Source organism: Balaenoptera musculus, chromosome 11 (genome assembly GCF_009873245.2).
Source record: "Balaenoptera musculus isolate JJ_BM4_2016_0621 chromosome 11, mBalMus1.pri.v3, whole genome shotgun sequence".
NCBI lineage: Eukaryota > Metazoa > Chordata > Mammalia > Artiodactyla > Balaenopteridae > Balaenoptera > Balaenoptera musculus.
Window position 1 is genome coordinate 25,698,322 of NC_045795.1, and position 15,635 is coordinate 25,713,956.

The window sequence follows — 15,635 nt, forward strand, 5'->3', positions numbered from 1 at the left end:
AGAGCTTGCCTTCTTTCTCTTAATTTCCAAACTTAAACATTGATTTTAAAATATTTCATTTCTCTATTGTTACTACTACTACTGTTTACACTGTTATTATTACTAAGAGCCAACATTTTTAAGAGCATGTATTATATGCAGACCCTGCCATGTATCTTTAACACGTACTAAATCATTTAAGCCTAATTAAAAATGGATGCTTTTACTGTGCCTATTTTATATGAAGTTGCAGAAACTGAGGCTTACAGAAATAAATTAGCTCAATCTTATTTATGAAATTATAAGGGTTTTTATACATGTTACAAATATGTGAATGAATATGTTATATATTAACTTTTATTTTAATTTCTATCAATTGTTAACAAATTGAGAGCCCTCCTCATCAATGATAGAAATTTGTCAGCTTGAATAAAATCACTCTCTGAGGGGCTGGAGATTATCATTTGATAATGTCTACTGGTTATTCTTATAACCATGTCATTTCATTGGGCTGAAAGCCCTTCCACCCTCCATTGTTTTTTCTTTTTTCACATGGGATTGATTTTCTTGAGGAGGGGTGTTTTAGGGCTAAGTGGGTCAGGTATACACTGAGAATTAAAAGCTAATTCAGAATAAAACAGGCTTCACAATTTAATTGATTTATCACTATTTGTCCAGAATGTTCTGGAGGCTCTACTCTGAAGAAAATAGCTACAGCAAGACATGAGAAAAATAGTCATGCTTCAATTGGAAGCTCAGCTTCCAAAGTCATCAACGCAAAACTTAGTTCTGAGGGCAGGAGAAAATGTGTAAAATTGATATTGGGGGCAATTTCTTAATCTGTCTTTTATGGGCAATCATGATATTTATGGAATTTCAAGGTTAACTTGGAGGGAAATACAGATTATTTAGAAACACAATTTGTTGTTTTGGATTCAGTGAACAGGACCCGACAAAAAGTTTATTAGGGAGATGAGTCTAAAATTTTGGTCAATATTTATTAAATATATGCAGTTTTTTTTATGCAGTTTTTTTATACATCAGTTATACCTCATTAAAGCTGTAAAACAATTTAATGCGTTAGAGAAGCAGAAAAACAAACATAATTTTGATCAGTTTCCATTCTATCGATGAACAAGTACGTATTGATGAGTGTCCTTGAAACATAACAGTTTATTATGAAATATGACACACACGTTCAGAAAAGTTTGCAAAGTAAAAAGTACAAGTTCAACTAAATAAGAATCCATTCTAGTGGGTATGTAGTGGGATCTCATGATTGTTTTAATTTGCATATCTCTAATTTTTAATGTGATTTGAGCACTTTAAAAATTTTTATTTTCTATTTGGTATCTTGTTTTGTGAAGTAGCTGTTCTCTTGCCCCTTTTTTTTTTTTTAATAGATCTTTATTGGTGTATAATTGCTTCACGATGCTGTGTGAGTTTCTGTTGTACACCAAAGTGAATCAGCCATATGCATACATATGTCCCCATGTCCCCTCCCTCTTGAGCCTCCCTCCCATCCTCCATATCCTACCCCTCTAGGTCATCGCAAAGCACCGAGCTCATATCCCTGTGCTATGCTGCTGCTTCCCACTAGCTAACTATTTTACATTCGGTAGTGTATATATGTCGTCGCTACTCTCACTTCGCCCCAGCTTCCCCCTCCCATCCTGTGTCCTCAAGTCTACTCTCCATGTCTACATCTTTATTCCTGCCCTGCACTTTTAAAATGATGAATTATCTTTTTTATATTGATTTGTTGAAGTCATTTATATACTTTGGAATGTACCTTTTGTTGGTTATATGTGTTACAAATACCTTTGCCCACTCTGTGGCTTGCTTTTTCACTCTCTTAATGGAAACTCTAGATAATTGGAAAACCTTTATTTAATACAATTCAGTTTATAGACCTTTCCCAAGATGAATTGTACATTTTGATTGAACTATGGTAGGCGAATATATGTGATATGGTTTTAATTCTTCTAAGTTTGCTAAATTTGCTTTAGGGTCATCATATGACCAATATTTGTGAATGTTTTATGCAAGCTTGAAAAGAATATGTATTCTTTGTGAGTCTAGTTTTGCATCTACACATATTATGTTATTTGCTAATTGTATTAGTCAAAACTGTTGCATCCTTACTATTTTCTTGTTTATTTAACTTGCCACTGTTACTTTTGGTATATCTGCTCATTTTTGCTTTATTCTGAAGCTATGATGCTAGGCACATACATACTTACTGTTCTTATAACATCGGTGTCTTTTTTACTGTGGAGTATCCCTCTTTATTTCTAATTGTTTTCTGCAAGAGGACTGGTTAAAATTACCTAGTTCACCATTTTGGGGACAAAATAGATGTGAACTTTGCTGGAAAGACACAGCTCCTTCTCTCAGGGAGTGTACTGTAAAGAGGAGGCAGTCTGATAAAAGACACTTACAGTACAGTTTTGAAGCACTGAGGTCAAGCATGGCCTGTGTGGTAGCCCACAGAGGGCTACGTAACACAGACATAGTTGACAAGGAAGGCTCCCAGAGGAGGTGGCCTCTGAGCTGGGTTTGCTCTTGTTTGGGGACTCGGTTTAGGTGGCTCAGCTCTCAAGCATGGCAAGGAAACCAGGGCGCAGGTGGTGGGGAAGGAAGGAGTTCTAAATGCACAAAGATGTTCCCAATCACTTGCTATTTCAAAGAGTTTTCCGATGTCCGCTATTGTAAATAGGTAGCACTGCAGTGGAGAACTTTGAGCATTAACCGTTGCCCGTGTTCTATACTATTTCTTTAGGACAAATTCCTCGAAGAAGACTTACTGCAGCAAGAGGTGCGGACATTTTTATGCACAAAAGGGGGCATCTAGCTCTAGGTCAGAGGAGGCTTTTAGAAATAAATTATAGTGGAGCCAAGTTTTGAGGGATGATTAGGAGTTAGACAGGATGAAAGTAGGCATATAAAAGCCTGGGGAATCTCATGGGCACAGAGGAGGGTGGAGGTAAATAATTCAGTGTGGGCTGGCTTAGTCACAAGCTGTGGGGAGTCGTGCTAAAAGAGTGGACTTAAATGTAAACTAGGTTTATATTTGATTCCATCAAAGAAGTTCAGTTAATAAAATCATATAAAGTCCTTTTCCCTCTTTCTTACCTTTGAAGTTCATGGAATCCATTTGTACCATATTCCTCAAATCATTATAACCATTATCTTTTATATACCAGAACTTATTTTCCTTCCATCTCCCCAGGTGATTTTAGCATCTGGAACGTATTCTGTTTCCCCTCCGTTGCCCACCATCATCCTAAGTTGTGACAACTTCCGTTTACTTCTTTCCTGTTCCGCTACGTCCATGTGTCCTCGGATGGGGCTTTTAAGTCTAAGCCCAGCTTCCCCACTTTTTAGCTGTGTAATTTCTGACAGGTTCTTTAACCTCTCTCTGTCTCCGTTTCCTTGTGAGAGCCTCAACAATATCCTTCACAGGGTTGTGAGAATTAAATGAAATCATATATGCAAAAACACCTGGCATGTCTCGGCAACATGACGACAAGGATTTCCCCTCCATTATGAGTATCTGCATTCATCCAGGTTGAAAGTGCCTTTTGTTACAGTTTAGAGCAGCTTGAAGCAGCTTTAAAAAGGAAAATCAGAGAAGAACTGCATGATCCCATGAGCCTTCTCTTAGCGGTGGCTCCTCTCATTTAGGGACAAAGCCCAAGCTGGTGAGAGCACCTCACCTTTCGAGTGCTATATTTGAGAATAAAATGAGGAGTTCGGACTTTAAGGCTTTCCATTTACCAGCTTTCACACATTTGAGAAGCACTGCATTTTCATGTTAAAATAGTATCTATTTCCTTCTCTTAGGTCACTCTTGCCTTCTTTCTGCTCCGTCCCTATTCTCCATCTTTCCCTTCCCCCACATCACAAAAAAGAATACAAACTCTGGTCATTTCAGATACCAAAAGATCACGGCAGGCTGACTAATTTTGCCCAGACTTTCTGTGAAAGCTCCACATGTGCTGCCGTTTTGGGTTGCATAATTGATTTAATCTCTGATTTTAGAGGAACACTGAACTCTTTTCGTGGGACTCTGCGTACATTTCTCTAGGGCAAAAACTGTCCTACTTTTTTTCTCTCTGGTATCTGTTTAGTGCTAGACCATTTTCCCCCAAGAATCTAAACTACGCTCCGTGAAATAAATGAAACCACAGTTGGAAAACGGCTTACTGGCCAGACAAGAGCTATACCACGCCCACTTTCTCAACATGCTGCTCCTCCCCACATCCCTTCTTTCTGCTGTCACACATCTTTGTTTTGGCTAAGAGGATATGTTAGTCACTCAGCTGAGGATTGGCGTTACCTACGTGTAGCCACTGTGTACCTTAGCGTTTTATTGGGAAAGCACACGCTGTGGGGTCCAATCCTTGCATGCCCCTTGGCCTACTGTGTGACTCCAGGGAAATTTACTTACCCCTCTGAGTCTTACTTTCAACAGTCCCTGTAGACCAATGGCTGTGCAGGCTGAACTATAGAGCTAGGTATGCAGCAAGCTGGAAACTCACACCGAGCCTTTGGCTAACCAGGTATATATGGGGTGCCAACTGGGGAAAATGATTTTATGCCCCTGAAAGACCACTTAGCCAAAAGCACAAGCAGGCAATTTTAAGTTTCCATTTACTTCATTGTACCATATTTGGCAACCTCATTTTGGGTTATATTTTCAGGAATTTCTAAGTGGAAAGGCATGTTTGATAGCAGATGTGTTTTGTCAACTTCTCCGATCCAGTATATAGTTTGGAGACAATCTTCTCACTAGTTGCTTCTTAAAAAATCTAATGCTTTGTAATATTTTATGTACTCTAAGATACATTTTCTGAAGAAAATAATCTTTGCTAGGTCCATACTCAGAAACACAATCTTAGTAACTTCCCCAAATTATTCTCATACTGTGAAGGTGACCAAAGTCTGCTGTTTACATCAACAGATTAAGGTCAAAAGTAATTCCCAACTGCTATTTGAGTATCACAGCTTGAAGGTTGTGTCCCTTTACTGCTAAAAGAATTTAGGCTTAGAAAATAACCTATTACTTGTTTAATAAAACACAACATAAACAGACCATTGTTCAAATTCAGACTGTTACTTACTAGTTGGATAAATTTGGACGAGTCCCTTAACCCCTTAGCCTCATTCTGTATGAATATTTAACACTGAGATAAGAATCATATTTACTTCTCAGATGTGTTGTGAAGATTAAATGCTAAAATGCATGTAGAGCAATGTGGGGATCCAGCCGTAGACAGTGTATCAATCAGGTTTTGCTGTAATAATGTTGTGTAACAAAGAATCACCAAGTCTCAGCGGCTCACAACAACAAATATTGATGCCAGACTTGGTTTGACTTGATTCCAGCTCATGGGTTCTATTCGGGTCTGCTGTGTACGTCTCTTCATCCAGGTCCTAGAGGTTATTGAAGGAATTCTCCTTTCATGGCAGGGAACATTATTGCAAGTGATCTGGTGAAACTTGCCAAGCATCTTAAAGCATCAACTCGGAATTGGCATTACTGTCACTTCTACCTGAATTTCATTGGGCCAAACAAGTCATGTGTCCAGGCTCAATATTAGTAGGTCAGGAAAGGATACTCTGCCCTAAGAAGAGTGAATATTTGCTGAACAGTAATCCAATCTCCCTCAGAGAAGTTTACTGCATCTCATTTTTCCACCTTTTCTTTTTTCATCTATGAACACTGGATTTCTCCATCTAGTCTACTTTATAGCATCTACTTTGCATTCTCAAAATTACATCACAATTTCCCTCTCCCTCCTTAAATTTCAAATTAATTTACATGATATACTTTTCTTGTAAACAGGTACTTTAGAAAATCCCTTAGAAAAAGAAAAAAAGCTTCTGATTCTCCTTAGAGCTTCAGAGGGAGTCTTTTGTGACCGTTTCATCGGAATTCGTATTGACCCAGGAACAATTGGTAAGAATATAATGCAGTTTTTATTAAAAATGAAATGTGTGTGTATTTCTGATAGGGAAGTACCATTCATGGAACACCTACTAAATTCCAGACACTCTTCTAGAGAATTTATTATTTCACTTACCAGCTCTCCTGTAAGGAGTATACATTTTACAGATGTCAAAACTAAGACTCAGAGATGATGAACAATATGCAGAAAGCCACACAGTTTTATACTGTCAGAACTTAGATTCATATCCAGATTGGTCACACACCAAAGGCTGGATGAAGAGTCTGTGTTATCAACTTAAATACTATGTGGTTATTGATATATTTTTTAAACTGATAGATCTATAGATTACAAAGAAACATTTACTGTTGGCAGTTTCTTCCTTTGATACTGCCACAGTACCAAATCCTGTTTTATTTTATTTTATTTTAATGTTTATTTATTTATGTATTTATTTCTTATTAGTCATCCATTTTATACACATCAGTGTATACATGTTAATCCCAATCTCCCAATTCAAATCCTGTTTTAAAGCACAGAAGAGCACAGAAACTAGGACTGGACTTGTATAACTATGATGTAAGGGCCACGCAATAACTTACTTTTAAGAGAAAGGTATAAGAGGCTTTTTATAGATTTCCAGCATTTTAAAATTTTCTTTGTATGGTAATCCTAATTTTATGAGATTTCAGTCACTCAGTAAAAACAATCATGTTAGGATGTTTTGAAGTTTGGTAACCTAGTCTCATAAAGTATAGCCATTGCCATATAATACTTTGATAGTGCTTTATTGTTTTCAAATGATTTTTCATATATGCTATTTATTTTATCTTTTTAAGAATATGAGGTTAAGGAATATTTTACTTTTTTCAAGTTGACAAACTAGATGGATCACAGCAGGAACATGGACTCTTTTTGCCTGTGGTGTCCACTCTGTTCCAGGGAGTGCCATGTTGAACTAGACTTTGTGTTAGGAGCATATGAGGGTGCCTGTCTTGATCCCCAATGCCAGCTGTATTGCCAAACAAGTGTTTCTAAAAATTTCTCTGATACTAAATTGAAAAAGGAATGAAATGTTTGTCACTGCATGCTTAAAATTTGGTGACATCATAAGTAAATAACATATTTTAATCTCTTCAAGTATTATAATCTCCTTGAAACAATTAAGAAATGGTGTCATTTTACAGTTAACCTTTGGTGATTGGGAATGATCAAGAAATCTGCTTTCTGGTAAATTAAAGAAAATAAACTGGTTTTTGTTAAAATCTTTGTAGTTGGAAATTTCTCTAAATTATTCCATGTTACTCTCCTGTCTAGCTTACTTAGCTAATAGTGATTAATTTTTTGATGATGATGATGATATTATTATTGTGAAAGATTGATTCCAGGTCATGTCCTAAAAGTGGGAGTATTTTTTCCATTTCCACTAATCCTTATTTTAGTTTTATTATCTTCTGAATTTTTGCTGAATTGGAGTATGGTAAAATTATGGATGTTGACTTAAACACTTGGTTAGCTTCTAATTAACTGAGCTTTTTTAGTTCACATTGGATGAAAACCCAAGGCATATTATTTGTACCTTACTGGTTTTTACTTCCCTTATACATTTTCTGCTAAAATTTGTGAAATCTTTAGATTTCAAGATTAGTGATTTGCAATAAAATGGGGGTGCACTAATCCAGGGGTATGAAGACAATCAATCCATTTGGGTACAGGAAGAAAATATTAGAACTTTTATTCAAACATGTATGAATATATTCATTTGTATATATGGTTATTTATCTACAAACAGACATGTGTTAGGTGTGCATGATCATAATTTTGTTACTGCTTGGGTTCATGCTCAAAACATGTTTAGACCACTAGAATATGAGGAATTTTGCTTCATGTGATTTTAAATGGCAATAAAATGTGTAAGAGGAAAGACCTGAAGGAATAAAACTGGACTGCATCAAGCATGTCCCTGGTAGGACTTTAATTTATGAGTCTGAAGTAAATCATATTTTGAACAAAGGAGCTAGAGATTTATCCTTTGATATCTGTAATACAAAAATATCTGAGGTCCAGCTATGGAAAACAAAGCTAATAGCCGCAAATCTCTTTCCTCAGGAAACAAAATTACCTTGCCTTTGGAAAGTGTACTGTATAACCCAAAATATCAAAACCAGTTAACTTCCAACAGAATTGCAAATGGTTTGGAGTCACTTACTGGTAGAAATCTAACTAGTTAGCTGGGAATAGACCATTAGAGTGGTCTATTTCCCAGCTCTTGGATTACTAGATGTGGTGTAGCATTCATTTCTCTATAGCTTTTGAGAGAATAAAAATGTTTCATAGCCAAGTGAGATGTTAAGTGTTCTTTTTCTGATAAGGTGGACATCTTCATATATAGTTTCTATGTCATGTATCTTGCACAATAAGCTCTCTAATGAGTTTTGCTTATGTGGCCTTAATTTCTTGGAAGGATTTTCCTATCCAACTGTTGCTCCTTTTATTTTCAGGGGTGTTTGGGAAAGTTCAGCTTCATAGTGCTTATCCTAAGAAATCCTGGACACATCTTGGGGCTGACATTGCCTCAGGCAATGAGAGGTAAGGAATGAGAGTAACTTAGGAATGTAGTTTTTGGTTGGGTTTGCTTCTGCTGGAGGTTTTGTTACAATATGAAATTAAATTTTAGATTAAGGATCATAATTCAAGAATGAATAAATAGAAAAATAAAAGGCTAGAAGGAATTTAAAATATTCTCTGTAACATAATGGAAGAAGAACAAAACAAGCTAAAGGCAGGGGGGATATAATTTATTTAAGGAGTAAATTTTAGATCATACATGTTTTCTGCTGTCAATAAATCTTTAAAAATATGAATTCTATGAGATAATAGATGAAATATAAGGAGGGACCACAATGTCTGAATAGAAATGATAGCTGGTGAAGAGATAGACAGAAATAAAATAAGGGTGAGATGAAGCATATAAAGAATCTTACGGAATTTAAATTGCAGTAATAGAATTTAATAATGCATTGGAGGCAGTAAAGAATGAAATCACCACTGCGTCAAAGTGAGCAGGCAACATGAAGAAATTGATGGAGTCTACATGAATGAAGAAGACAAAATCAAGAGATAAAAATAATAAAAGAGAAGGTATTAGAAATAGAGAACAGAAAATACAAAGCGCATTTTGATAACTGCTCTTTTTAATGAGTCCAGAATAATGACAACACAAAGAATAATTAAATCTTAACTAAAATACACATAACAAACCTGGGATTATTTCTATTTAATTTGAATAACATCGAGAATAATGATAGATACATATCCTCACAGTACAAGAAAAAAAGTGAAAAAGTAAAAGAAAAACAGGGACATAAAGCTTGATAACATTAGAATTTTCTACAACATCAAATGTAGGAAGATAGTGGTGCAAAATCTATAAATGTTTAGGGGAAAAAAGTTTATAAGCAAAGGCTTGGCTTGTAAACATAGACCCTGCTAAAATGCTGTTCACATGTGAATGCAAACAAAAGATTTCTTTTGCTTTGCAAGAACTGAAAAAAATTCAAAAATGTGTTATAATAAAGAGATTAAACTGAGTCTAAAATTTAAGAATACAAATAAAATTCAGGAATTGTATAAAGGTAGATAAAGTATAGATATCAAAGGCAAGCATTGGAATAAGTTAAACATAATACTGTAACTATGGTTATTAAAATAAGACAAATTCTAATTGCTCTTATAAAAGAAACTACATAAAATCTGAAAGTTAATGTATTAGTCAGGGTTCTGTTTCTATAAAATATATATAATAGTAGGTTATATATGTATGTGTGTATATATATTATATACAGTATATATTATATATAAAGAGATATGTTTCAAGGAATTAGCTCATATGCTTAGGAGAGCTATAAGTTCAAAATTTTGTAGGGCAGGCTGGCAGGATGCAAAGACTTGAGCAGCATCTGATACTGTAATCTTGAAGTAGAATTTCTTCTTTTTCAGGGAAACTTCAATTTTGCTTTTAAGGTCTTCCAACTGATTGATGAGGCTCACCCACATTATCGAGGGCCATCTCCTTCACTTAAAGTCACCTGATTGTAGATGTTAACCACATTTGCAAAATACCCTCACAGCAACACTAAGCTTCCTGTTTGATTGATACCTGGCTACTATAGCCTAACCAAGTTGACACATAAACTAACCATCACAGGTTATAATTCTCAAATAAAAATCTAGGTTTGCAATTGGGGACTATAGCCACAGGAAACTGGAGATGGAGCATAAAGAGCCATAGGAAGTAAATATGTAAATATGAGTTAATTCTAACAGAATTTAAAATAGGTCATATACCTTCCAAATCACCAGAGAGAAAAAAGAATGAAAGAAACTATAAAATAAAGGGTGAAATACAGAGAAGACCATGAAATAGTAAGAGAACTAAAACAACAAAAAAGGTACAAAATGACAATAAAAGTAAGAAACTAAGAATAAATCTGCCAATTATAAAAAGAAAATATGCTTGTTAAAAATGATCTTATATAGAAAAAAAAATTAGTAATGAATAAAAATGTAATCATAACTTTTTTTATCAGAGGAAAACAAACCAGTTCAGAAAAATGTTTAGTTAAATATTGGACAAAATGAATCCTTAAAATAAAAATAAAATGGAAGCAAGAACTTCAAAATTATTCACAAGAAAAGTAAAAAATCAAAATAAATACATTTTATATTAATAAAGGTTTCAGTCTTCAGTGAGACCCCAGTAGTAAGGAAAGTTTTATACCAGATAACATAATATAGAAATATATAAAGTAAATCTGTAAAAAATATGAGAGGAAATTAACAGGAACAAAAATAGTAATGAAAGTAATGAAATTTACTTACCTCTTTCAGTTTTTAAACTTTAGATTAAAATTATAAAGAAAATATTAAGAAATATAACCAATATAGTAAATGCAATTTAATTTGTATATATGTATAATATATCTTTGCTCCAATATATATAATTAAAAACCTTAATAAATTTTAATAAACAGAAATTATATATTGATACAATATAATCACAATAAAATAAACATGGAGATTAAAACAAAATTTTAGCCAACAACCTTAATCTCTTGCAAGATGGAAGAAAAAAAAGATAAACCCTCTCCTACATAACTTTTGTATCTAAGAGGAGAGCAAACCTTTATCAATAGACTACTTGGAAAATAACAGTAATGAGAGTATTGCATGAGAGATGGCCATATGTGTCATCACATTAAATGCTTTCATTGCTGAATACGAAAGTACAAAATAAACTAAGTTGTCAATGTAAGAAATCAGAAACAAAATAACCAACAAATCTAATGAAATCAATCCGTACCTGATAAAGGCAGAAATTGATGAATTACAAAGTAGGAAATTAATAGACTTGATTTTTTTTTTAGAGGTACTGGTTTAATCTCTAATAACTAACCATACAAAGAAAACAAAATGTAATTCAGAAATGGGGATTCAACTATAATAGATATCAAAGAGATTAAAATTGTAATCTAAAAATGTGTATATCTATATAGTGTCATTCTGAAATTAAAAAATTATATATAGAAATATAAATGATTGGGACTTCCCTGGTGGTGCAGTGGTTAAGAATCCACCTGCCAATGCAGGGGACATGGGTTCGAGCCCTGGTCCAGAAAGATCCCACATGCCACGGAGCAACTAAGCCTGTGCACCACAACTACTGAGCCTGTGCTCTAGAGCCCGTGAGCCACAACTACTGAGCCCACGTGCCACAACTACTGAAGCCCACATGCCTAGAACCCATGCTCCACAACAAGAGAAGCCACCACAATGAAAAGCCAATGCACCACAACAAAGAGGAGCCCCCACTCGCCACAACTAGAGAAAGCCCGCGCACAACAACAAAGACCCAACACTGCCAAAAATAAATAAATAAATGAATAAATTTTTAAAAAAGAAATATAAATGATCATAATCGGCTAAAGAAGAATAAAACTGAAAGAACCAATAACAGCAAGACATAAAGTTTTCACAAATTTATTCCCAAGAATACATTTGGCTCAAGTAAATTTATGTCGTTTTTCTAGCCATTAATTTAGTCATCAGACATTTATTGTGTTGTACAATCTATTCCATAGCATAGGAAAATATTTGAAGCTTTCCAATTTGTTTTAGCAAGCAAGCATAAGGTAATTTATAAAACAGCTGCTAAAGGTAACTCAAAAAAAGAAAACTGAGGCAACATCCAAGTCATACCCTAAATAAAACAGCAACAAATGAAATCCAGTAATTTATTTTTTTAAAAAAGAGTGTGATTTATTCAAGTAAAGAAGGATGGTTCAAAATGAAATAATTAGTTAATATAATTTACCTAAACAAAAAATATAAAGCCTAAGAACGTGTTCAGTTTGATACAAAACAGAAATGCGTTTAGTAAAATTCAGTTTGCATTCTTGGAATAAACAGTAAATTAAGACTATAAGGATACTCTTTCTTCTATAAATAGAACTACCATATGACCCAGCAATCCCACTACTGGGCATATACCCTGAGAAAACCATAATTCAAAAAGAGTCATGTACCAAAATGTTCATTGCAGCTCTATTTACAATAGCCAAGACATGGAAGCAACCTAAGTGTCCATTGACAGATGAATGGATAAAGAAGATGTGGCACATATATACAATGGAATATTACTCAGCCATAAAGAGAAACGAAATTGAGTTATTTGTAGTGAGGTGGATGGACCTAGAGTCTGTCATACAGAGTGAAGTAAGTTAGAAAGAGAAAAACAAATACCGTATGCTAACACATATATGTGGAATCAAAAAAAAAAAAGGGTCCTGAAGAACCTAGGGGCAAGACGGGAATAAAGACACAGACCTACTAGAGAATAGACTTGAGGATACGGGGAGGGGGAAGGGTAAGCTGGGACAAAGTGAGAGAGTGGCATGGACATATATACACTACCAAATGGAAAACAGATAGCTAGTGGGAAGCAGCCGCATAGCACAGGGAGATCAGCTCAGTGCTTTGTGACCACCTAGAGGGGTGGGATAGGGAGGGTGGGAGGGAGGGAGACACAAGAGGGAAGAGATATGGGGATGTATGTATATGTATAACTGATTCACTTTGTTATAAAGCAGAAACTAACACACCATTGTAAAGCAATTATACTCCAGTAAAGATGTTAAAAAAAAAAAAAAAAAAGGAAATAAATAGGGTGGTATGATCCAAGATAGCTGGGGCGGGGGGGTATGAGGTGTACCCTTTTATATTGAATGGACAAGGAAGATCTTTCTGGAGAAGGGAAATTTAAGCTGAGATATGAATGGTAGGAGGGATCCTCCTGTTTGGTGAGAACGGACAAGAGTTCTCAGTGAAGGACGGACATCCAGCTGTGTCTCTGAGGTGGCCTTTGGGGCTCGGGGAACAGAAAGGTGGTCACTCTAGCTGGACCAGAGTGAGCAGTAGGTAGAGTTGCATGACATGACAGATGCCAAGTCACATGGTACCTTGTTTAGGTGTGAGAGGTCAAAGGGAAAATCACTGAAAGGTTTTATGCAGGGGAATTGGTGGAGTCTGATTTAGGTTTTGAAAATCACTCTGGCTGCTATGTAGATGATGGATCATGGAGACAAGAGCAGAAGCTGGGGTATCAGGAGGTCAGTCAAGGTCAAAAATTGTAATGGCTAGGACTAGAGGCAGTGGAGATCGAGAGAAGAAATGATGCTGTCTGGACTTGCTCATGAATTGAATGTTGAGGTGAGGGGAGTCCTTCAGGTTTTTGATTGACCAACCTGGTGGGTGGTGGAAGCACGCACTGAGATGGGGAGACTGGGAGAGGAACAGGCTTGTCAGGGTGGACGATAGTAGGGATGTGCTGAGTTGGAGACACCAAGTAGAGATGTGAAGAAGGTAATTTAACACATAACTTAGGGCTCAGGGAGACAATGGCAGGGAGTCATCCTGGAAGTGGATGATGTTATTGATAAGAAGACTATCAATAGGTAGAGGAGAAAACTGGAGCCTGGAAATGAGATTGGGGACAGTCTAATTTTTTAGAAGTTGATAGAGGAGGACACAGCACAGGTGATTGAGAAACAGAGACCCATGAGGTGATTCTGTGCTGGGAGAAAGAATGGAGAACACGAGGGACTTGAAAGAATGCCAGGATGGCTGACAAAGAGAGAACAGACCAAGCCATGATGATAGGGTTCCAAGGGGTAGTTATGGGTCAGGGCCATATTCATTGGTGATGTCAAGAATTTTAGTGTTTGGCCTCCTGAACATTGTGCAGCTGTTTTAGGTTTCTAAGGGGGTAATATGGGTGGGAGGTAGCACCGATAATCACATTTTTATATCTTAAAAAATAATCTGGGGCTTCCCTGGTGGCGCAGTGGTTGAGAATCTGCCTGCCAATGCAGGGGACACGGGTTCGAGCCCTGGTCTGGGAAGATCCCACATGCCGCGGAGCAGCTAGGCCCATGAGCCACAACTACTGAGCCTGCGCGTCTGGAGCCTGTGCTCTGCAACAAGAGAGGCCGCGATAGTGAGAGGCCCACGCACCGCGATGAAGAGTGGCCCACACTTGCGGCAACTAGAGAAAGCCCTCGCACAGAAATGAAGACCCAACACAGCCATAAATAAATAAATAAATAAGTAAAAATAAAAAAAAAAAAAAGGGATGGAAGTTTAAAAAAAAAAGTCTTTCTAGCTATAATGCAGACTATAGGAGGAGTCAAAAATGGATCTAGGGATATCATTTAGGAGGTGCAAGCAAGAGATAGTGTAACTTGTGGTCAGGAGCTGAAGTGGCAATGGAGAGAAGTGGGCAGATATGTAGACAGGAGATAGAATCTCTTGGATGAATCGGGTGTGAGGTGCTTTCTTGGTTCTGGTTTACGTAGATGGATGGTGGCACCATTCACTAGAGGAGGACTAAATTTGTGGGAAAAGATTATGAGTTCAGATTTGGTCAGGTTGAGTTTGAAGTGCTTTTCTGATCCCCAAAAGGATTTGTGAGGGAGGCATTTCCAACAGGGATCAATAAGAATCTTTCATTATTATCAGGTTAGCAAGTTGGAATTTGGCAGGAGCCATATGAATGGATTTTTCTTATAAGAATGTGTTAAAAACCTCATTCAGAATCTGAGCTACAGGCTATTTTGAAAGAAACTCAATTTTATTAATTAAAACTATCGATAGTAATTAACTAGCTGCCACTTACTGAGTTCTTATCATGTGGGCTCACTCTGTGTCAGGCATCTACCAAGCATTTTATATACATTATCTCACTTAAATCTCTCAGTGCTATAAGTTAGGTATTATTATCTTCATTTTACAGATATAAAAACTGAGGCTGGAGAAGGTAAGTAAAATTTCCAAGGCCATACAGCTAGAATTCCTGAGGCTGAATTTTTACCACAGTGGGTCTGATTCCACTGTTTGTGTTCTACATACTGCAAATATTAAAAACAAAATCATATTAAAACCAAAATTATTTAGTATCAGTCCTGATGAGGAGTACTTTAATGAGTTTATATGAATGATACATAATTATCACAGTGTATTCATTTTATGGATAATTTCTTTTTTTAACCTTTTAAAAATTTGTAACATAATTTAAGACTCACAAGAAGTTGCAAAAATAGTACAGAGTGCCCATGTACCCTTGACTTGGCATTACCTGGTGGTATC

General features: G+C 36.0%; 1 protein-coding gene across 1 annotated transcript in view; it reads left to right on the forward strand.

Annotated features, from left to right (window-relative positions):
* PKHD1 (PKHD1 ciliary IPT domain containing fibrocystin/polyductin) overlaps positions 1 to 15,635 on the forward strand; it is a 432,943-nt gene that overhangs the window by 292,697 nt on the left and 124,611 nt on the right. Inside the window, 2 exon segments of the mRNA XM_036869192.1 lie at positions 5,831 to 5,944; positions 8,435 to 8,522. Of these exon segments, the coding sequence (XP_036725087.1) occupies positions 5,831 to 5,944; positions 8,435 to 8,522 (202 nt within the window).